At 42.7% G+C, this 22,244-nt stretch overlaps 1 protein-coding gene across 1 annotated transcript in view; it reads right to left on the bottom strand.

Moving 5' to 3' along the window:
- Positions 1 to 1,711: 1,711 nt before the first annotated feature.
- The window catches only part of Ca-alpha1T (Ca[2+]-channel protein alpha[[1]] subunit T), a 92,579-nt gene continuing 72,046 nt past the window's right edge, over positions 1,712 to 22,244 (bottom strand). Inside the window, exons 16-27 of the mRNA XM_070283048.1 lie at positions 21,417 to 21,818; positions 20,429 to 21,357; positions 19,953 to 20,162; positions 14,329 to 14,494; positions 11,660 to 11,815; positions 10,775 to 10,957; positions 10,325 to 10,561; positions 10,063 to 10,224; positions 8,592 to 9,988; positions 7,164 to 7,356; positions 6,927 to 7,076; positions 1,712 to 4,851 (exon numbers count right to left, since the gene is read on the bottom strand). Of these exons, the coding sequence (XP_070139149.1) occupies positions 2,056 to 4,851; positions 6,927 to 7,076; positions 7,164 to 7,356; positions 8,592 to 9,988; positions 10,063 to 10,224; positions 10,325 to 10,561; positions 10,775 to 10,957; positions 11,660 to 11,815; positions 14,329 to 14,494; positions 19,953 to 20,162; positions 20,429 to 21,357; positions 21,417 to 21,818 (6,981 nt within the window). The 3' untranslated portion in view covers positions 1,712 to 2,055. The remainder of the gene's footprint in view (positions 4,852 to 6,926; positions 7,077 to 7,163; positions 7,357 to 8,591; positions 9,989 to 10,062; positions 10,225 to 10,324; positions 10,562 to 10,774; positions 10,958 to 11,659; positions 11,816 to 14,328; positions 14,495 to 19,952; positions 20,163 to 20,428; positions 21,358 to 21,416; positions 21,819 to 22,244) is intronic.

A 22,244-nucleotide genomic window follows, 5' to 3' on the forward strand; every position in this document is an offset into this window, starting at 1 on the left:
TTTTTTCCTGCCTCGTAAATAGTTTTTCCTTTTTTTATTTTTCAGAGTCGCATTTTCCTGTCACTCCATCTTGGATTGCTTACCGTTATCTTTTGGGAGTGTGTTAGTGTGTGTGTGTAAGAGACAGATATAGTGTGACTGTGCATGGTACAGAGAGAGACAGACTGACACTGAGCGAAAGAGACAGAGTGGAGACAGTGAAGTATCTGATAAATATTTGTATATATTTATTACTTTTTTCGTATTCGTAGAGAAAGGCACAGATGAAATTATCGTATAATTAAATTTTTTCCTTGCTTACTAATTTTTTTTTGTTACTTTTTTGGTTTCCTCACAAATCCCTTTCTAAGTTTTAAAGTTTATCTAAACTGGAGAGCTCTTCTTAGTTAGTTTTTTATCTTTTTTTTTTTTACAGTGTGTACAAAGAGTGTAAAATTTGTCGTTTGGTTTTCTTTGAAAAAATTGTTTAGCTTATAGATCATGTTTGAAAAATTGACAGTGTTGAGTAAGTGTAAGTTCTACTCCGCATTCTACTCCGTTTCCTACTCCTTTAGTGCCTTTCTAGCTGGCTGGCCTTTGGTTTCGGTTCAAGTGCCTAGAAATATCCTGATACTCTATTGTAATTCGTTGATAGTTCCATATATACACTCTATATATATATTTACTATTTAGTCATTAAACATTAACCATTAAATTTCTACTAATTTCCCTTCATTTTCCACTTTTTATAAATGCTACTTCTTAAAGTTCTGCTTCTGTTTGTAGTGTTTAGTGATTAGTTTTAAGAGTTATTAGTTTTCTTTATATTTTTCTTTTATTTTTATCCATTTATATTTATCCAAACAAAAAAAAACATACACACATACACATACATTTTATGAAGACCCTTAATGCGTTGGCACTATTTTTTTAAAGGGGGGGCTATCATTGGAAGCCTTTTATAGAGGAAACTGGAGATGGGGGGTTATGGGCCATAGATTGTCTATTAATATTTTCTCAAGTGTGTGTGTGTCTCTGTGTGTTTCGAGTGTATTTAAGTACCTAAGTAAATTCGTTTGCACAAAGTTTATTATTCCCCTTTTCCGTAACACTTTCAAGCCAATTATTCTCGGAATGCCAACGCAAATTCTTTGCCTTACCGATTCGGGTTTCGATCTTAGAGACTATACAGTATTGCTTATCAATGCGGCAATATCTATATATATATATATATCATATATCTTTAATATATATGCTGTTTCTGTTTCATTGGCTAAGCTATGTAAAATACACTCAAATATATTGCATACATACAGGCGTTTCTATATACAGACAGCATTTATTTATTGTAGAGTGTGACCAAGTGTGTGTATTATTAGTTAGTGTGACCGTTTCTCTTCATATAAATATTTAAACTTTAAGAGCTAATCACAGAGTTGATGATTTTCTTTCTTCACAAATTTCCATCATTCTTGTTTTTGTATTTATTTTTTTTCTTCTTTGTATGTATGCAGTATCCCTATATATATAACGGTACATATATATGTATGTGTATAAATTGCATATAACGGTTTTTTTTTGTTTTTGGTTTTCTTTGTATATAATCCACACACATATCCATAATCAGGTCTGCTCTACAACTTGAAACGGAAAACATTTTCTAATCAACTTTGAAACTTAGCTAATTTTTTTTTTGTATTTTCAGATTTTCTTTCATTTTCAGTTTGTTATATTTTTGTGTTAAGTTTTTGTTTTAATTTTTTAAAGTTATGAAAACCGTAGGATTGCACTAAAAACAGTTGACAATTTTGCTTACTAGATTTTAGAGTTTTATTTTTTTTCTAGGGATTTCTTTGTTCTTTCTTTTAACTTTTTCTCTGCAATACTGATTTATAGTTTTTTTTTATTTTTTAGTTTTTAGTTTAGAAAATTCCCTAAGGTATGATTTTTAATTTTTTTTAAGCCGGGCTTTCCTTCAGAAATCTCAAAAAAAAGGAGAGCTTACAGGTGTCCTAACTAGAGGGGATCATAGTTTACTTTTCAGTTTCAAATTTCAAGCCCGGCTAGTTTATTTTTCTAGTCCATGGAGGACTGCGGCGACTTTACCAATAACAGCTCCTTGTAGTCACTGTCCCGGTCCTCCGCATTCTCCAGATCCTGCTGCTCTCGCTGATCCATTCGCCGGCGTTCGCTGATGATGCGAAGGATGTCCGAGGAATCGGACTTGCTCAGGCCCGGAATATCCCCAGAGACTTGTCCGGTTTCGGGAATGTCCAGCTTGGCTGGAGCTGGAACAGAACCGGCCGTGGGCCCAGATCCGGGTGAGCCAGATCCCTGACTGGTGGTTGGCAGAAGGAGCGAGTTCTCGTCCATGTCGGCGTCCTCGTCCAGGGCCTGCTGCTTGAAGAGCTGCTTGGTGCTGCCGCTCCGACTCCTCGGCGGCATGGATCGCGGCACTGACAGGAGCAGACTGCTCCGCATACATCCCTGGTCCACCGACTGGGACCAGCCGAAGGGTCGTCGCTGGGTGGGCGTGGGCGTGGGCAAGGGCGTTGTTGTGGGCGGGGACAGGGGCGGAGGCGGCGGCAGGGGTACTGGCACTAGAGAACTCACCACCGAGAGACTTTCCGCGTCCAGGGACTCCATGTGGCCGACATCGGCGCTGCGAACACTGCGTATATCATAGGAGCCAGTGTCCTCCAGCTTAGTGGCTGATCCTCCGCCTCCTGCACCCTCCGCCCCGGACTCGAGGCTCTCGAAGATGGTGCCCCGGCGATGGTAGTCGAGGGCATCGCCGCCCCAGGGCAGCGAGTCGCAGCTGGTGCGCTTGGCCTCCAGGTTGCGTCGTCGGATGGCCTGCTCGTCCAGCGAGCGCTCCTTGGAGAGCACGCCGCGCTTGCGGAAGCCGGCGGCCGCGGAGGCGCGACGCCCGCGGCGGCGTCCGTCCAGCGGCGGTAGCGGGAGGCCGGCGGCCGAGGGCTCACCAGTTAGGACGCCTCCGACTGCCGTCGCTGGGCCGCCGAAGGGCTCGCCCAGCCGGGCGCCGAGCGCCTGAGGCGTCAGCGTGCCCCCCATCTCGGCCAGACTCAGGCCGAGGGCCAGGGAGCTTGGATTCTGTGGCTGATTGAAGTACTGAACGGTTTGGCGGCGGGCACCCGCACCCCCAACTCCTCCTCCACCACCGCCAGCCATCTGATTCAGATTGGTGGCCGCCGAACTGGTTAGGCTACCCTGTCCGGGATTATTGCCGATTGGGGCGGGGAATTTCTTGTCCAACGATGGGGTGCTGTAGATGAAGTTCTTGGGCAGGGATTTGACCTTGGCGAGGGGGCGCGGGGGCGGTGCCGCCTTTGATTGCGCCTCCGCCAGCTGCTGGCACAGCTTCTGCTCCTGGGCAAACTCCTGTTCGCGCACCAGCTCACGCTCGAGCTCCACCTCCATGTCGAGCTCATCTTCCATTTGCTTGTGGCTCTCCTCGAGGTGTTTCATCAAAACAGCCACGACGACGTTCACCAAAACGAATTGCGCCATTAGCACGAATATCACAAAGAATATGGGAGCAATAACCGAGCTGACGCAGCAATTGCGTACACAATCGGCCGCGTCATCGCAATTATCCCTCAGCGTGTCCTTCATGATGCCGTTCCAATTGTCGCCAGTCGCTACGCGAAACAATGTGAGGAAAGCCATGCCAAAGTTGGCGAAGTGCGCGTGCTCGCCCAGTCCCTGGCAGGGTATCTCGTCGGAGCACTCGAGCCGCCCGAACAGCTCCACGCCCAGTGCCGCGAATATGAAGAACAGCAGGAAGAACAGCAGTCCCAGGTTGCCCACTTGGGGCAGTGCCTGCATCACGGTGTCCAGCAGTGCTCTGATTCCTTTCGCCATTTTCAGGAGCTTCAGGACTCTCGCTATCCGCAGGACTCTCATCACGCGTATAATTGTTGGATTAATTGGGATGAACTTCTCCGTTTCCAGCTCCTCCAGGACAATGCCTACTATGGAGAGTAGGACGATGCCGACGTCCAGCTGATTCCAGCGATCCTTGAGATACAAACGCCAGCCGAGAGCCACCAGTTTCATGTTCGCCTCCAGGATGAAGACGGCCGTGAAGAAGTAGTTGAAGATCTTGAGGGCGTACTTGAGGGGATAGGGCATCTTGTAGTACTCCATCGCCATGGTGACCACATTCAGGCCGATGACGGCGGCGATGGCCAGGTCGAAGTACTTGGAGGTGACCACGTTGTGGACGAACATCCGGGTGGGTGAGTAGTTCGTGTAGTAGGGCGGTTCGTGCATCCGGCGGCGCTTCTTCTCCATTTGGAGGGCCCGCTTGGCGGCGCGCCGGATCTTCTCCTCCTTCTCCTGCTCCTCGCGACACCGGTGGAAGTTCTCCACCACCACGCCCACGAACATGTTCAGCACAAAGAAGCCCACCAGCAGAATGAAGGCGATAAAGTACAGGAGTCGCCACTCATTGTAGTTCACGATGGGCTGTTGATCGACGCCGACAGCATCCAGGCCGGTGTACATGATGTTCACCCAACCGTCGCGGGAGCTCAGGACGAACAAGGACATCAGCGCCTTGCCGAGATCATCGAAGTTGTACTTCCGGTTCGTCCAGACATTGCCCGGTATCCGGCGGCACTCGTCCGCATTCCGTACGCCCTTGATGTTCTCGCCCTCGCAGTAGTAGAAGGTGCCCTTGAAGAGCTGCACGCCCAGGATGCCGAAGATGATGAAGAAGGTGCAGCAGATCAGCACGATGTTGCCGATGGGACGCAGGGACGATAAGAGTGTTTGCACGACTAGTTTCAGACCCGGGGCTCGGTTGATCACCCGCAGCGGCCGCAAGGATCGGAGTAGTCGAAACACCTGCAAGGATATGCCGCCCAAAAAATGGCAGCCACAAACAAAAAAAAAAAGAAGAGAAAAAGAAGGACGACAGTCGACTGTCATGAGTTGGTTCGTGGCTGGTTTGTGCATTGGCTAGAACGGTATGGCAAGCAGTGTACAACTGCTTGCACTGCAGCTGAGCAGCTAAGCTTTCGCTTGCGAGCGCCAGATGGCGTTTTGGAACAGTGCTGCCCTAACTATTTGTGATTTTACAATAATAACTTAATAGTTTTAGGTGTTATATAACAAAAAATTAATAATAAAAAGGGTTTATAATTTTAATTTGAAAAATTTTATTTTTTTAATTTTATTTGGTTAAAAAATAGATCCTTTTAGACTATTTTTTAAGGCAACACTGTTCAAAAAAGCATAAATATAACAGTGTAAATACATTTTAAGCCGTTAAAAATAAGAAAATAAATAAAAGCACAAGCCCAGTCTAATAAAAGAATGGAAAATATCAAATATTTGAGTCATTTTTTATTTAAAACTTTTGAAATTTGAGAAATATTTAATTAGAAAACCTAGTTTGTTGGTAACTCCATTTTTTGATATTTTCAATCTTTTAATACAGGGATCGGCACCCCAATACATTGATATGATTTTACCGCATTAGTGTTAGTAACGAATAGCAGAAAGTAGGCTGTGTGCATGACGTTTCACACATGTATACTGTGTGTGTGTGGCAGAGCTCGGGCAGAGAAATTTCCTATGCCCCCGAGATAGGGCCGTGCCGACCTCTGTTTTAATATATAGACTTTTTCGGGCCATAAACAACAGTTAAAACAGTCAACATTTTGGAATGAAATTAGCCAAGCTAAATGACAGTGTCGAGGGGGAGGCGTGATGTTAGATCAATATAGTGTGATTATATCGGATATATGTGGAATATAAATGGAATATATATGGGATATATGTGAATTATATTATGGAATACAAATCGGTCAAATATTTTGTAAAAGCACAACCAACAAATGGGAATGTTTATTGGGCTTAGCATGAAATGGAAAAGCATTTTTCAAAAACGATGCTCAATTTCTTGCTACAATCCATGACAGAAAATTAATTATAGAGCTATGACACTTGAATAAAATAAATATTTTAGATATAGTCCTTGATACTGATGAATTTTTTATAGAAAGTGTCATAATCCTATACCTGAAAGGTTTTTTTTTTGTTAATAAATAAAACAATTAACTATTTACAATAAAATTACTCAATGAAGGCGAGTCAACAAATTACTTGAATTTTGTTTTTAAGGGAGGTTTTTTTGTTTTGTTTTTTTTTTAATATATTTTTGTAAAATTATTTAGTATTTTTTTGGGGGGAAGGGGTCTACGCACACTTAACAAATAGTGAAAACAAATTGAATTCAGTTTTTGCTGATTAACGCATATAGGAGCGGAAATTTACCTGAATTATCGAGTTACATATTTAATATATATAATTTATTATATATATAATATATACATAAGATATTTAGAGAGAGACAGAGAGAGAGACCCGAGTTCGAAACGAGATGTTTTGTGATGGAAATTGAAAACAAAAATTGAAAATTTTTATTTTTTTTTTTAGAAAGTGAAGTGTTATCCTTGGAGTATCGGGTGAGTGTGAGAGTGTCAGTGAACAGGTGTGTAGGTGTATGTGTTTGTGTGTGAAAAAGAAAGAGCATATAGGTGTATAGAGAGAGAGAGATAGTGATAGCGCCAATCAGCAGACAGAAAGAGACAGAGAGCAATTCAGCGAGCGGGCTGGGTTTTTGGTATTTTTTTTTATAGCATTTTTTTCTGATCCAGCCTAATAATGGGCGTGGTCGTAGGATACGTGGGCGTGGCATACATATATATATAATTATATATTGTTCTTGTTGTTCTTGTAGATGTTCTGCTGAAGCATTCGTTTTCATAGTTGCTTGATTGAAAGCTTGCTTGATTGATAGCTTGCTTGATTGCTTGATTGATTGCTTGATTGTTGACTACTGCTGCTGGCGGTTTTGTTTTTTTTTTTTGCGTGACTTGGCATAGTTCTGCCATGGACCCTGAGCCCGTACTTACCCTTAAAATCCCAAATATCCTCGGACTCGATTCGCTAATCAGAGACATTAACAAATCAATTATGGATATGGTAACCAAAGATCCGTCCATGATATTCCAGCCGGAAGTGAAGTAAGCATCAGGGCCATAAAACATGCCCGTTGCCACAACCTTTTTAAATCAATTTGCAAGTTTGGAATAAAAGTCAGAGAATGTTTCAGAATAAACCAAAAAAAAAATAAAATAACATCCACTTACCTTGATGAACATTTCGACGGTGAAGACGACGGTGAACACGTAATTGGCTGTTGACAGGAACAATCTTTCGGTGCTGCTTGGAGGGATGTTTGGTCTTTCCATCGCCAGGGTGATGCAGTTGAGCGCGATGAAGAGCAGGACCACGTTGTCGAACCACTTTTGGTTCACGAACCACGAGCAGATTTGCCGGAATCTGGAAAAATATGGGGAGAACAGAAAGGACCCAGGACGACAGGGCAAGTTGGTGAGTGAGTTGGTATGCACAGGACACTACAGGACAACTTGCAGACAAAGTTCCAATTCAATTTTCCACTCAATGAAAGCGAACGGAAAAGTTCGAAAAGTCAAAATCAAGGATACTAAAGGATACTTTAGAAGATACTGTATGCTTTTTATTTCCGAAAAATTCGAAAAATTTTAAAACTATATTTAAGCAATATTTTGAATGAGGAACGTAGCTTTTGGGTTCGCTGATTACTAAATGGTACTTTGTTTCCTGATCGGATGGAAATTGGCAGAGCTATGGCCATCGGAAGGAGCAAAAGTGGGGAAATCAGGAAAACCCTCAATTTTGTAGGGGTACACCTAGAAAAAAATTCGAAAAATTTGAAAACCATATTTAGGCATTATTTTGAATGAGGAAAGTAGCTTTTGGGTTCGCTGATGACTAAATGGTGCTTTGTTTCCTGATCGGATGGAAATTGGCAGAGCTATGGCTACCGGAAGGAGCAAAAGTGGGGAAACCGCGAAAACCCTCAATTTTGTAGGGGTACCCCTAGGAAAAAATTTGAAAAATTGGAAAAACATATTCAGGCATTATTTTGAATGAGGAAAGTAGCTTTTGGGTTCGCTGATTACTAAATGGTACTTTGTTTCCTAATCGGATGGAAATTGTCAGAGCTATGGCCACCGGAAGGAGCAAAAGTGGGGAAATCAGGAAAACCCCGAATTTTATAGGGGTACCCCTAGGAAAAAATTCAAAAAATTTGAAAACCATATTTAAGCAATATTTTGAATGAGGAGAGTAGCTTTTGAGTTCGCTGATTACTAAACGGTACTTTGTTTCCTGATCGGATAGAAATTAGCAGAGATATGGCCACCGGAAGGAGCAAAAGTGGGGAAATCAGGAAAACCCACAATTTTGAAGGGGTACCCCTGGGAAAAAATTCGAAAAATTTAAAAACCATATTTAGGCATTATTTTGAATGAGGAAAGTAGCTCTTGGGTTCGCTGATTACTAAATGGTACTTTGTTTCCTGATCGGATGGAAATTGGCAGAGCTATGGCCACCGGAAGGAGCCAAAGTGGGGAAATCAGGAAAACCCTCAATTTTGAAGGGGTACCCATAGGAAAAAATTCGAAAAATTTGAAAACCATATTCAGGCAATGTCATAAATCCCAGGACCTAATCCCTCCAGGAATACGTACCTATTCTCCTCCGGAAATATGTAGAGCGAGTAGTCCTCGCGCTCGACGGTAAAGTGCTTGGGGGTGAGCTGCTCGATGATCATCTTGAGCTTGGAGTAGCGCTCCCCGCCGGGCACCGTGGAATGTGACTGCATCGCCGCCAGCTGCAAGTGCTGGTGCTGCTGTTGCTGGTAGTCCTTGGAGAGCCTGGGATGTGAGCCGGCCGCCGAGTGACCGGGCGTCGGATATGGCTGCTGGGTGGCCGAGGAGAACGAGTCCTGGCGCTGCTGGAGCAGCTGCTGTTGATGGAGCTGCTGCAGCTGTTGGAGCTCCTTCTCTTCCAGACGCTTCTTCAGGTTGTAGTGGCTGATGGAGTTCTTGCGCTTGTCCCGCGCCTCCATGTACTGCTGAAGCATGGTGTCCGGCTCGTTGAGATTGCCGTACGACTTGTTCCACTTGTCCAGGTCCATTTTGGAGTTGGTGTACGACAGGGACTTCCGGTTGGCCTCCAGGTTGTGCAGATTCAGGTGGGAGGTCTTGCTGAAGGCCAGCTCGATAGAGCTCATCCGGCGCTGCCCGGAACCGGGACGCAGCCGAGTCGGCGGCTGGTTGAGATTGAGGTTCTGGTACACCTGGGAGTTGAAAATGCAGGCCGAGGCTCTCCGGCTGCCGGTTCCCAGCCCCCCCACAGGTCCGCTGCCGATACTCAGGGTATTCGAGAGACGTCTGATGGAGTTCTGGGGGCTGAGACGATTCGTTTCCTTCGAAGTGCTAGCGGAGTCTCTAGTCCTGGAGTCTCCTCCGCCGGATCCTCCTCCAGGACTGGCTCCGGTTGCCCCGCCACTTCTTAGCAGGAAACTGTTGTCGCCGCCATTGTTGAGCTGCTGTTGCTCCTCGTCTTCCTCCTGCCCCGCCCCTCCCGACACGCCCAAGTGTCCTTCCTCGGCGTTTCCGGATCCGGGTCGCCGCTTCTTGGAGCTGCTCCTCCGGAAGCGCTGCTTAAAGCCACCCTGTGGAGGCGGGGCCAGGGGCAGGCGTTCGCTGGACGAGCTGCCGCTGGTGGAGGCGTTGCCAGTGTTGCCACCCAGACTCACGTCGTTCAAGCTCTGCGCCTCCGCCTGGGCGGAGGATATGGTGGGCACGTAAATGGGCGTGGCTGCCGCCGCCGCCGTGGAACTGGAACTCTTCGAGATGTCGTCGATGATCAGGCTGTGCATGCTGCCCATGGAGCTGCCCGGCCCACCGCCCGGCATTCCCACGCCCAGTTGGCTGGCGTTCAGGATGTTCAAGGGCTTGTGGGCGAGGACCGGCGACGGCGGGATGAGATCGATGGAGGGTATGCCCTCGTCCAGGCTGCGCTGACCTCCGCTGAAGATGTTCGGCGGACGCAGCAGCGAGGGGGAGGGCGAGCTGGGGGGCTGCTATCGGAAAGGATAAATATTTTGTTAAGATTCTGTCACTTGGCAACCCTGTTTTTAGGCATTAAACCCACCTCCATGTCGCCCCACTGGCGGAAGCTCATGCCCGGCTCCAGGGTCGTGCTGGGCGAGTCCTGGGGCGTGGCCGCCGTCGTTGTGATGATGGGCGGATCCCGGACGAGCCGGATTTTGGAGAGTCGTGGCGCCTCGTTGCGCCGCTCCTTGATCGAGTATGTCTGTTGGTATTTTTTTGGAGGAGGAGGAGGAGGATCATCGGGTCAAGGGTCACATTTGTTTCTCTTAAGTGTATGATTGGTTGTCTCAGGGACTTCTTACCTTTTTGAGGCCGCCGCGCGATGACCTGCTTAGTTGCTGGGACGCCGCCATGGCTGCCGCTGACGAGGTGGCCGCTTCCTCCAGCGGTCCTAGCTTACCACCCGCCTCCCTCTCGCCGGAGGACAGGGCGGCGTTGGACGAGCCGGGCAGCTCGTTGATCTGATAGTCGTGGCTGGGCTGCAACAATCGCTGGCGATGGACATTGTTCTTGGCCTCGATGATCAGTTCGGCGGAGTCCTGCAGCTGGGATTCAACTAGGATCAGTCGCGCACTTCTCACACACACACACACACGCATCATACATACATACACGCACGCATACACTATCTCCATTTTGGATACCATGCAACATGCAACACGAGGCACACACTCACAGGCATACCTGACATCCTGCTGGCAGTCGGGTATCCTGGACTCGGTCGGCCAACCTGGCCCCATTATAGCACTTACCTTGCGCACATCCTCCGCCGATCGCCAGCGGTTCCGGACCTCGTAGTAACTGTCATTGGTCGTCGAGGAGTCCGCCTCGCTGCGGGACTCGTCGTACATACCATCGCTGTAGTTCTCGGCCAGGGTCTCCTCCCGGAGCTTCTTGACCAACTCGCGCTGTTCGCGCTCGCGACGTTCATTTCGCTGAGGGAATCAAAATTTCAAAATTAGACTTTCGGTTGCGGGTCGGGTCCGGGTTTGGGTCGGGTCAGGGTCAGGGTCTGGGTTTGGAGGGTTCGCAGGTACAGGTTCACAAGGTCTTTGACCAGCATCCTTGCGTGGTTGCTCATAGATCCGGGTTTCTTCAAGTCCTGGGTTGTTGTTAGTGGATCGTAAAGGGTCAAAGGTGGGTCAAGAGTTATAATCTCAATATGCTTTCAATTTTTATGGTATTTTTTTTTACTTTAAATTAATTTTAAGAATTTTATTAAGGGAAATATCATACATAACTCACTATAAAAATTAATTCTTAATGGTTTATCTAAAAAATTCAAGTTAATTTAATAAAAAGATCTATTTTTTTAGAATTTTTGAACTTTTGGGGGTTGAGGATCGAACCTCTTAGACAATTCCTTTGGTAATATAGAATTTTTTTAATCGATTCTTTAGAAGAATATCTTCTCTAGAAGATTTGTGGAACTATTTCCTATGAATCTTACTCAAAAACTACCTTTAAATATTTCAAAAACTTATTTTTTTTAACTTATCTTAAACAAATAAAACTTGAAAGCATAGATAATTAATTTTCATTTTATAGATCGTGCTTTTGTAGATATTGAGAGGTTTATTGTTGGGGACGGAGTGGGGAGACAGGGGCTGGGGGGATGTCGTTTGGCAAAACTCTACCTCTGAACTGAATCCCTCAACCAAAATGGCCACCAATAAATTAAATAGCACATAATTGCCGAACGTCATTAGGGCCACAAAGTACAATGCGGCCCAATGACTTGTTTTTTCCATTCCATTGAAGAGTACGACGTTCCAATCCTCTTGTGTTAGAATCTAAAAACATTTTTTTTTTTTTGCGTTTTTGTTGTTGTTGTTTTTTTGATGGTGATTATTGTAGTAGTAGTTGTTGTTGTTGTTGGAGTTGTTGGAATTGTTGGAATTGTAGAATTGTTGTTGTTGATCGGTGGCAGTTGGCAGGTGGCAGGGCGGCAAAACGTGGTGCAGATATAACATACGTACGCATTGGGTTGTATTTATATATATATATATTCAAATATGTATATATATATATAGGTCGTGATACACATATCGATATATATATCGAAAGAAGCGAAAGAAAAAAAAGAACAAAATACGAATAAACAAATTTTGAAATATATTTCATTGCGGTGAGTGGCATTAAGTACAAAAATGAAATAAAAACCAGAAAGTTTGGAAGTAAATACGAAGTACAAGTGAAAAAAAATCATCTTTTTTTTTTATTTTTTATGTTAAAATGTTAAAATGTCAGACAAAAGACAGACAGAGAAAGAGACAGATAGAGAATAGAGAAAGAGAGAGCGCGAGCAAAACGACAAACAGTGTTTCAAAATTTATATAAATATATATCCTGTTTTATATTTTAGATAAAAATCCCTAAGGATTTAAAACTCCTGATATCTGATATATATATTTATATATATTTTGGATTTTTTGGTGGGCACATAACACTAGCAGTTGGGGTTCTTTTCAGATTTTCGCTTTAAAATCATAAAGGCACATACAGAAAATAACAATAACAACTTAAGAGACCTGACTTGTGGGGTTTTATCTTCATAATCCTATAAAAAATTAAATATAATTTCAGCAAAAGCCAAGCAAAATAAAATATGAGTATCAAGGATGTTTAAAGAATTCTTTTAAGCAAAATATGCAAACAGCTTCCCTTTTCATTTGCTGCTCAAAAAATAGATATATATTTTCAAACAATAATTCGTGGTGTGGCATACTAGAAATAAACTAAAAAAATATTACAACTAATACAAAAATACACTAAAAGCAAAAAGGCGCAAAAAATGCTTGCATACGAATTGTTAAAAAATTTCAATGGATTTTAATGAATTAATTTCTGAAATTTTCGTTGGTTATTATTGCTTTGTACACAAAGTGCCAATGGGTTTTCTATATTTCAATTGTATGGTTTTTATTTTAAATATTTTTTTTTTGCTATACAATATTAATGCGGTTTAATGGAAAAGGCAAATTAAATTTCTTGTTGTTGTTTGGGTTTTTGTTTTGTTTTTTTTTTTCTAAACTTTTGTGGCTGTACAATTGCATTGCGCATAAGCAACTTTAAAGATACAAGTATAAACAACGTTTTTTTGTTATATAGAAGCTTGCTTAGCAACAAATTATCAAATCTTTGGAAATATATATAGAGTTAAATAGCGAGATGGCGAGGAGATATAGGGAAAAGCAGCACCAGCAGCAGCAGCAGCAAATTTTGAAATAAAAAACTCGTTTTGTTTCGTTTGTCAACAAGCCAACGAACCAACAAACAAACAAACAAACCAACGAACAAACAAAAAACTTAAAATCAAATATATACAATTTTTTTTTGGTATGGTATGACTTTTTCGTGGCGGTGGAGGTGGGTTTATTCTGATCTGACATATAATTGGCATTAAAAAAAGCCGAAAGCCAAAAGCAAAGTCAAGTGAGGATCCCAAAATCATGCAACAAAATTTGAAGCATCAGCGATAACGATTTGCTTGGCTTATGTGGTATGTGGGTGTGGGTGATCGATAAAAAGTGGAAGACACAGACAGAGAGAGAGAGAGAGAGAGATGGAGAAAGAAATAGAAAGAGAGAGAAAACTGAGAAGAGGGGCTATGTAAGTGTAGAGCCTTGGGAAAAAGGCATTCTTTCACATTAAAAATGGCTGCACAAATTTTTGCATAATAGAGATGTCAAAGCAACGATATAATTAATCGAATTTATCGATAAAATTGATTGTGATTCAAATTTGAGTAGAAGTATTGAAAAGATGAAATTTTTGGCAGAGTCTTGAAATCTCTACAGACACTTTGATGACTTTTATTCACAATATTTACAGGACCTCGATCGATAAACCTTTGTGGATTGTTGTAATGAATGATGATGAGAGTGGACCAAACTACAACTACATTTGCTGGCATCAAAACCGAAAAAAATCAAGAAAACTAATAAACTGAAAAGTTATATATAATCGGGAGATGGATAAGATAATACTTATAGTTATAGAACTATACTTTTGGGCAAAGAAAATCGAACCAAACAAAGAGTTGAATAAGAGCAGAAAACTAGAAACTTGGGAACTTTCGTGGCTATAGGTTAAGAATTTGTTAAATACTTTGTCATAATCGCAAGAATTTCAGACTGATTTTGAGATATATAGGTTGCGTTGTAACTGTTGTTTCAAAAAACGGGGGTCAATGGGTGGTTGGATAACTTTGGAAGTGATACAGGAAGTTTCGGATGGGTTGGGGCTAGTGGGTATGGGATTTTTTTTTTGGTTGGCTGTATTATTGCTGTATTATTGTTCTTACTTGGAATACTGTGACTGTGGCCCACAAAATGTTGTTGAAGTGTTTGCGATCGCACTCGCATTGCGGATGCCGGCTGATTATTTCGGGACACGTGCACTCGCGTTCGAGTCCGGATTCGTCCAAAAATTTACAAAACTTACCGCCAAACAGATACATGCCGAGTATGCTGCAGGTTTATATATATGTTTTATATATACCGTATACATATGTATTTATTTATAGAGTCATAGATGTGTGTCTGTTATCATAGTTCATTAATGGCTATATATATATATATATGTATAAACTGGTTCATAGATATAGAAAGAGAGCTGGGTTCATATATATATATATAATGATATATATATCTTTTTATTTTATATGTATATAGTTGCTATTCTTATATTTAAGGATACAAAAAAAAAAAAAAAGACGAGTAGTAGGTTTCAGCTAATGGTCCCTGTACAAACATGAGGATATAGTGTTATCGGGATTATATATATATATATATTTTTTTTTTGGAAGGAGGGTCCTCTATTCTTCTGCTCAACTCTGTTCTGGTGGGGTTCTGTCTGTTTATATACAGAGTGGGTGGGTCTGGCTGAGATCCTGGCCAGTATATACATATGTATACCTCCTAGATTGAGAATTTTCTGGTATTATTTTTTACAGGTCCTTGATCTGAGAATCTGTAGGTGTTTCTGGTCATATTTTTTTTATATTTTTTTTATGCATGTCTTTATGATGTCGTACTATGTGTGCCTGAGGGGTCAGATTTTTTGGGGGGCGGGGGGCATAGTTTACAGTGGAGGGGGTTGGCTTTCAATGCTCATGTATGTGTGTGGGTGTGGGTGTGTCTGTGTGCGAGACAGAGGGAGAGACAGAGACAGAGAGACAGAGTTCTCTTTTCAGAGGCGGTTCGGTGGAGTTCTATACAACTTAGAGTCTAGAATAAGTATATGGACTAAAAGATAGATATAGGTGGTATTCTTAGACATTAGGACATAGAGCAAAAGAATTTGGAGTGTTTGTGACAAAAAAGACGCAAGAATTATACAAGACAGAGAGAGAGATATACAATAAAAAAAAGAGTACGAAAGTGACAGCTGGACAAAAAGATTGGAGTGTCATTTGGAGAGTATTTTATGCAAAGTGTTGCGATTTTTGTGGCGGATGCTGTGGATGCAAGCTCACTTCTACACTGCTATTTATATAATACAATATATACAGTATTCTTTTTTTTTTTTGGCATGCAAAGCAAAAGCGGAAGCGGAAGCGAAAGCTAAAGCAACAGACTCGAACCGGAAATGCTTACCTGGTGCAATGTACATCACACAAATACATACAGACATTCATGGTTTCTTATGGCTTACATATACATATATTCGATCGCTATACAATATATTACATTGGCATTCGCATACGTGGAATGCTCCGAACCACACATGCTGATGCGCGCTGCTTGCTATGGAACTCGGAACGGTAACGAGAACGAGGTAATGGTAACGGAAATGGCAATGGTAACGGTAACGGTAACGGCAACGCTAACCATAGGGGCTAACACTAACGGTAACCGCAACGGTAAACGCATGCATGCCATTTAACAAAATCCAACTCATAATTTCTAATCGCTATCGAAATGTTATCGAAATTAACTTAAAATTTAAAGCAGGTTTTTCTTCTTCTTTTTTTTAAGGGCACACCACAAATTAGTGCGAGTGAGCGAGACGGCTAGCTAGCAGCGATCTCGATAACTGACGATAATAAAAACGATAATCAAAGAAAAAATAATAAAAAATAATAATATTTAAGAATTGTGGGTGTTGTGAGCGAGTCACTCACACACACTCACACATGGAAAACACACACGAAAAGAAACACAGACAGACAGTTAGAGAGAGAGATAGATAGACAGAGAGCTAGAGCTAAGGTGAGAGAGAACGATAGAACGTCACAACAGTTATCGATTGAAGCGGAAAACAAACAGTTAATCGAATTGTAACAGAAGCGGAAACGGAAACAGAAACAGAAACGGTAAACGAAATAGAAACGGAAATGGGCGCAAAATTGAAAACGAAAGAAAGCAAAATGCTTGAACGTAGTAAAATATATATTTCTCTGGAAGGGATTCGTTATGGGTTTACTTTTTTTTTGAGGGGGGGTTTTTCTCTTTTTCATTTTTCGGTTTCATGAACAGTTAATCATTAATCATATCAGTAGCAGATTATGGCGTAACATTAGGAGTAGTAGTAGTAGTAGGTAGTAGTAGTAGTATAGATATATATATATAGGTTACATATGGTATTAGACTGATAGCAATGGGTCTACCTGGAACACTGTGACGAGCGCCCAGAGCAGGCTGTCGAAATTCTTACGATCGCAAATCATCTCTCCGTTAACTTTCTCGCAGAATTTACATCCGAACAGATTCATGCCGAGTATACTAAAGTGATGGTTTGGTTTTGTTGATATATAATATGATATATATATATTTTTTTTTGTTGTTTTGTAGTTTTTCAAATTTGATTTTTTTTTTGGATTATATTTATAATATATATTTTCTTATAGTGTTTTTTTGTTTTTTTTTGGGGGGGAGGTTTTTTTGGGGTGGTGTTTAAGCATAAAGTTTTTAGGTTTATTTTATTTTTCGGTTTTCATTTTATTTGGATTATTATTTCGTTTTGGTTTAGTTAGTTTTTTTTTTAAATAGTGTGGAGTGTGACAAAGAAACAGAGAGAGAGAGAGAGAGAATATAGAAAGAGAGAGAGAGATATTTAAGAAAGAAAAAGACAGAGTGTGAGTGATAGAGAGAGAAAGAGATAGAAGGAGATAGTGAGAGCTAGTCAGTGTCCTTGTATGCGAAGTGAGCGGCAAACGAAAGCTAACAAAGGATAAATACTGAGAGAGAGAAAGAGGCAGTTGCGAATCAAGGAGTTGCGATATCGGACCACGGAACAGAATGGAAACGAAACAAAAGTACAGTTCACTCCAAAAGCTGAGGCTGAATGCGATAAGCACGATGGAACGATGGAATACTCAAGAAAATATCGGTTGGGCTTGTTGGCAACAGGTCCTTGGCTTTGATGGCTTTTGTATTTGGCTCATGGTCTGTTTTCTGTATTCAGTTTTCAGTTGTTGGTTTTTGGTTGCTTTCAGTTTTATTTTAGTTTTCTCTTTCGAGTTTATTCGAGGCGTTTATCGATTTGGTTTATCGGCTGCAACGCTGGCATCGATTAATTTTCAGCTCCGTTTACACTTCGCTCGGTTCATTATTCGTTTGTTAATCTTGTAATTCAGTATATGATGTGGATTTTTGGTCGTATGTTTTGTGTTTATGTTCTTTATTAAATATTTACTTTTTTTTTGCTATTCTAACTACACAAACTCGATTACTTTTACTGTATCAACTAGTCTAGCTAATGTGTCTTTTGTTTGGTGTTTCACTTTTTTTGGTTCTTGTGTGGTGTGGGTGTGTTTGATTATTGAATATGGGATATTCATAGTCATACGAATATATCAATTACGAGTAACCATATATAGGTAGTATATATAGAGATAGAGAGAGAGTATGGGTATATATAGTAGTAGTAGGTATGTTTCAAACTGCAGCGACTGCAACTACACAATAATTAAGCGTACGATCTTTTTGGATATGTATACTTGATTTTCAATTCTTTTTCCAAAAAATAAAATATTTTTGTTGAGTGTAGGACCTGTGTCTTGTGGTTGTGCGTGTCTTAAAGCTCCAAAACAACAAAGCTTCCAAGCCTGTCTTTCAAGCTTTTTTGGCAAGGCGATGCATCAAGAACAAAGCCGAGCTTTCAATGTGGGAAAGTGTGGCAGTGTGGCAGTGTAGCATTGTGGCAGTGTGACTGTGTATTAAGTTTGTCTTGTTGCAGTGTTGGTTAACGCCAAAAGAAGCTAGGATACACACTTAGTTAATTTGAAATGGAATAAAGCGTTTTCGTCTAACTAACTAAGCTAACTAATTGTTTCTGTGACTGTTATTTCTTAAGTAGCTGGTGTTTGGTTTTTATATTGTGGTGTCTGTGTGGAACTCAAGTAACCAAAATGAACTTTAAATGAGCGGGAGAGAGAGAGAGACGGCGAATAAGTTGGTAAGAAAGAGAGAGCAATTGTGTGTTAATGGAAAGAATAAGGAATAGATTCTTTTATCGAATCCAGAAGTAAAGTCAGCAACACTATCGGTGCTGGGCATTAACTCGAGAGTGTGAGCCGAGCGAGAAACAGAGATAGAGATAGAAACAGAGTAAGAAAGAGAAAGCGTAAATCCACTCAATTATGTTTCTGTATCAGCGTGTGAGTGTGAGTGTGCGTGTATGTGTGAGTAGTAATGCAAAGTGAACGAGCGAGGACTCAAAGTGTACGACATCTAACGGCTTTTTATTATTTTATTTTATTTCTTTTTTTGGGGGCTTGGGGAGAAGACAGACAGAGAAAGAGTGATAGATAAGGGGTAAACAGGATTGGGAAAAAGATAGAGAGAGAGAGAGCGAGAAAGAGATATATATCAAGTGATACGGGACAAGATTTCTTGCTGGTACGGTTACAAGATCGATTGCTTAAAAAGTTACACAAATTGTAACATCATCTAACTACGATTCTTCAATATTTTCCAAATTTTACTCAGAGACAGTAAGTGAGAAATAGATCAAGATTGAGAACTTAAGAACTTAGGTGATGTGTAAGAGAGAGAGAGAAAGCGATACAGAGATATAGAAATCGATATAGAAGCGAGATCACTTGAAGAGACAAATCCTCAAATAGACAATACTCAAGTGGTACTCAATAGTACAATAATCGAAATGAACGTGTCGAAAAAGCGTATAAAATGATTACGGGAAAACCGGAGGGTTTTTTGGGGGTCTCAAGAGATACATGTTATTGTGTTTAAAAATGGTAATGCCATGAAAGAGATAGCGAGAAAGAGAATGAGAAAGAGAGGTGGGTATATGTGTGAAGATCTCCTAAAGGACGTTTTACTTTTTAAAAATTTTGATAAAGGGAGTCAAGGATATTAAATATCCATGTCAGATAATCAATTATTGATAAACGACGAGAATTTAGGAGAATCTCAACCCTATATCATGAGCTTCTGGTATGGAAAGGTTAGAAAATATCGAGTGTTATGGCTGAATGATGGTCTTAGGGATGGGAATGGTTGACAGGACGTTCATCTATGTGGAAAGCAGCTAGTTAGTAACTGTTAAGTAAAGGCATAAGACGACTGCTATGGACTAACGAAACTGAACTGTTTCTGTGGCTCGGGTACTTGGGTATTAGTCACATTATTTTTTTTTTGGTTCTTCCTTTTATATATAGGTTTCTTTTTCTTTTTTTTTTTTTTGTTTTGTAGAATTGCGCTTGAGAACTGGATGGTGGCTATCGGTGGTTTTATTTTCTCCGATTTTCTTGTATTTCATCATTAATTTTGTTATTTCCGCATTTCTTTGTGTGGATTTTTTGTTGTATTTGGTTTTCTGTGTGTGTTTGTTATGTTCTCCATTTTGGATTTGTTTGTGTTTGATTTTAGTGCAAGAGTATTGTATGTGTGTGTTTGGGTGTTCTTGTTAGTGGTCTGTGTTGTGTTGAAGTAGTCGCCATGTCTGAGCGATCGAACTCACCTGAAGATGAAAATGAAAAGGACGAGCAGCGAGAAGAAGACAGCCACGTTGTCCATGGTGCGTAGCATGACGAAGAGCTGGCGTCGCAGGTTGGGCATGAAACGGACCAGTTTCAGGATGCGGAGCAGGCGGAAAGTCCGGAGCACAGACAGTCCGGAGCCACCGCCTCCGGTGCCGTTGCCCACGAACTGTTGGCAGATCTCGATGGCACTGTGGATACAAAAGAGTTGTTATTAACAGAATTTAAATAGAAAAGATCAACAGGGAGTATGCGTGATATTTGATTGACAATATTACGTATACGACCTGTTGGGTCTTTTTTTTTCAAAATTAAAGACCTAACAAGTAGAAAGTCTAGTAGAAAGGAGTAGGGCGCTGTTTTTATTATTTATGCCTCCATCATGGCGTATACGTAATATTTTCTCCATCATTACGTATACGACCTGTTGTTTTATAATTTTCTTGGTTGATCTCACCTGAGTATAACGATAATGCCGTCAAAGACATTAAAACCATTGGCTATGTAGCGGAAGGGTCCTTCGGCCACCACCTTGAGCAGCATTTCCACGGCAAAGATGCCGGAGAAGACCACATTGCTGGTCTCCACGATGGCTGTGAGCTCCGGCGGCTGGTTGTGGTACTCGATGCCCATGGAGAGCGTGTTGATTAGGATGGCCAGGAGGATGCCCTGCTGGAAGTACTTGTGCTCCACCAGGCGGCGGATATAGCGCCGGATCCAGCTGCAGACGCGCGAGAAGCAGCGGTAGACCGCGATCAGGCAGCGGGTGGTGGGCGACCTCTGACGCTGGCGCTCGTCTAGCGGGGAGAGGGCGTTCTGGTAGAGATCGTAGCAGCAGGCATAGTCCTCCATGTAGTTGCCGGTGGGTGCGTGCGACGACTCCCGGTGGATGCGACCGGTGGCAGTCGATGGCCTCGAGCTGCGATTGTTGCGGCTGTGGCTTGTCGTGTTGTTGTTGTTGTGATGATGGTGGTGGTGGTGCGACGTTGTCTGGTGGTGCTGATGGTGGTCCTTGCGTCGGTGGTTCGACGATGGCACCACTTCCGTGCAAGTGGCATTACCAACCACAGCCGATACGGTGGTGGGTTCCAGTTCTCCCGCCTCCACGGCCAGTTGCTCGCCTGACTCGCCCGTTTGGGGCGTTCCCGTTGTCGGGGGGCGTGGCTTGTGGCCATGATGGGCCCTCAGCGCCTCGGCGGTGTGGGGATCACAGCGTGCCAGCGAGGAGTAGAACGATTCCAGTGTGCTCTGGCCCGTGGGCAGGGCGGCCGAGAAGGCCACGGAGAAGGCCAGAAGCTCCTGGCAGGTCATCGCATCATGGATGCCCAGTTCGGAGCAATCGGCATAGGGATTGGCAATAGTGCCGATGGTCTGGGGCAGGTTGACCTGGTAAGGGTGAGGGGGAATAAGGTTATGGGGCCTTCGAATGAAGCATCCAAGCTCACCTGCCAAATGCTGCCATCGCCTGCCTGGGTCATCTTTTCGGTGGAGAAGATGTTGCTCTTCTCAATGCCACCGCTCGTCCCCGCTCCATTATGGTTGTTGTTGTGGCTACTGCCGTTGCTATGGTTGTTGTTGCCACCGGCGGCTGTGGTGGCAGCAGCGGTGGCAGAGGAGGAGGAGGTGGCGGCCGCTGCTGCTGCAGCTGCTGCTGCCGCGGCTGCCGCGGCTGCCGCTGTCCCAGCCACAGTTGCCACTGTGGTGGCTGTCGTGGAGGCGTTGCCCGTCGCCGGATCGTTGCTGAGGGCGGGGGGCGTGTGCAGCAGGACATACTCGTTGAACATCACGGAAGGACGCCGGCTGGCGGAGGTCGGCGGACTGAGGAAGCCCGAGGTGCAGGGATGGCTCTGTTGCGGTGGCACGGGTATGGGAAGAGTTATTAAAAAACCAGACCCAAAGGTGATACGATTTCAAGGACAAGGAAAATGAAAGGACAACGTTTACAATGACGCTCTAAAACTAGAAGACAGGATGTCTAACTACAAGGCTTGATATTTGGGGCTTTAGCTTTCTGGTTTTGAATCATTTGTACAAGGCCTAACGAACAGGACCTACAGGACCTTAAAAATAAAACACAAAAAAAAGGAAAACCACAAAGTATTAACTACAAAATCCCCTAATCGATATCCCCCCCCCCCCCTTTAATTTTATAGTTTCCCATAATCCATAAACTTAACCAACTGCCCATTGGCCTGGCAGGACTTTAATCGTTACAAATTTTCAACAACACCTCTAACATGTATTCGATTGTGTTAATGGCGGGAAAGGATATA

The sequence above is a fragment of the Drosophila bipectinata genome, chromosome XL, assembly GCF_030179905.1.
Source record: "Drosophila bipectinata strain 14024-0381.07 chromosome XL, DbipHiC1v2, whole genome shotgun sequence".
In the NCBI taxonomy this organism is placed as follows: Eukaryota; Metazoa; Arthropoda; class Insecta; order Diptera; family Drosophilidae; genus Drosophila; species Drosophila bipectinata.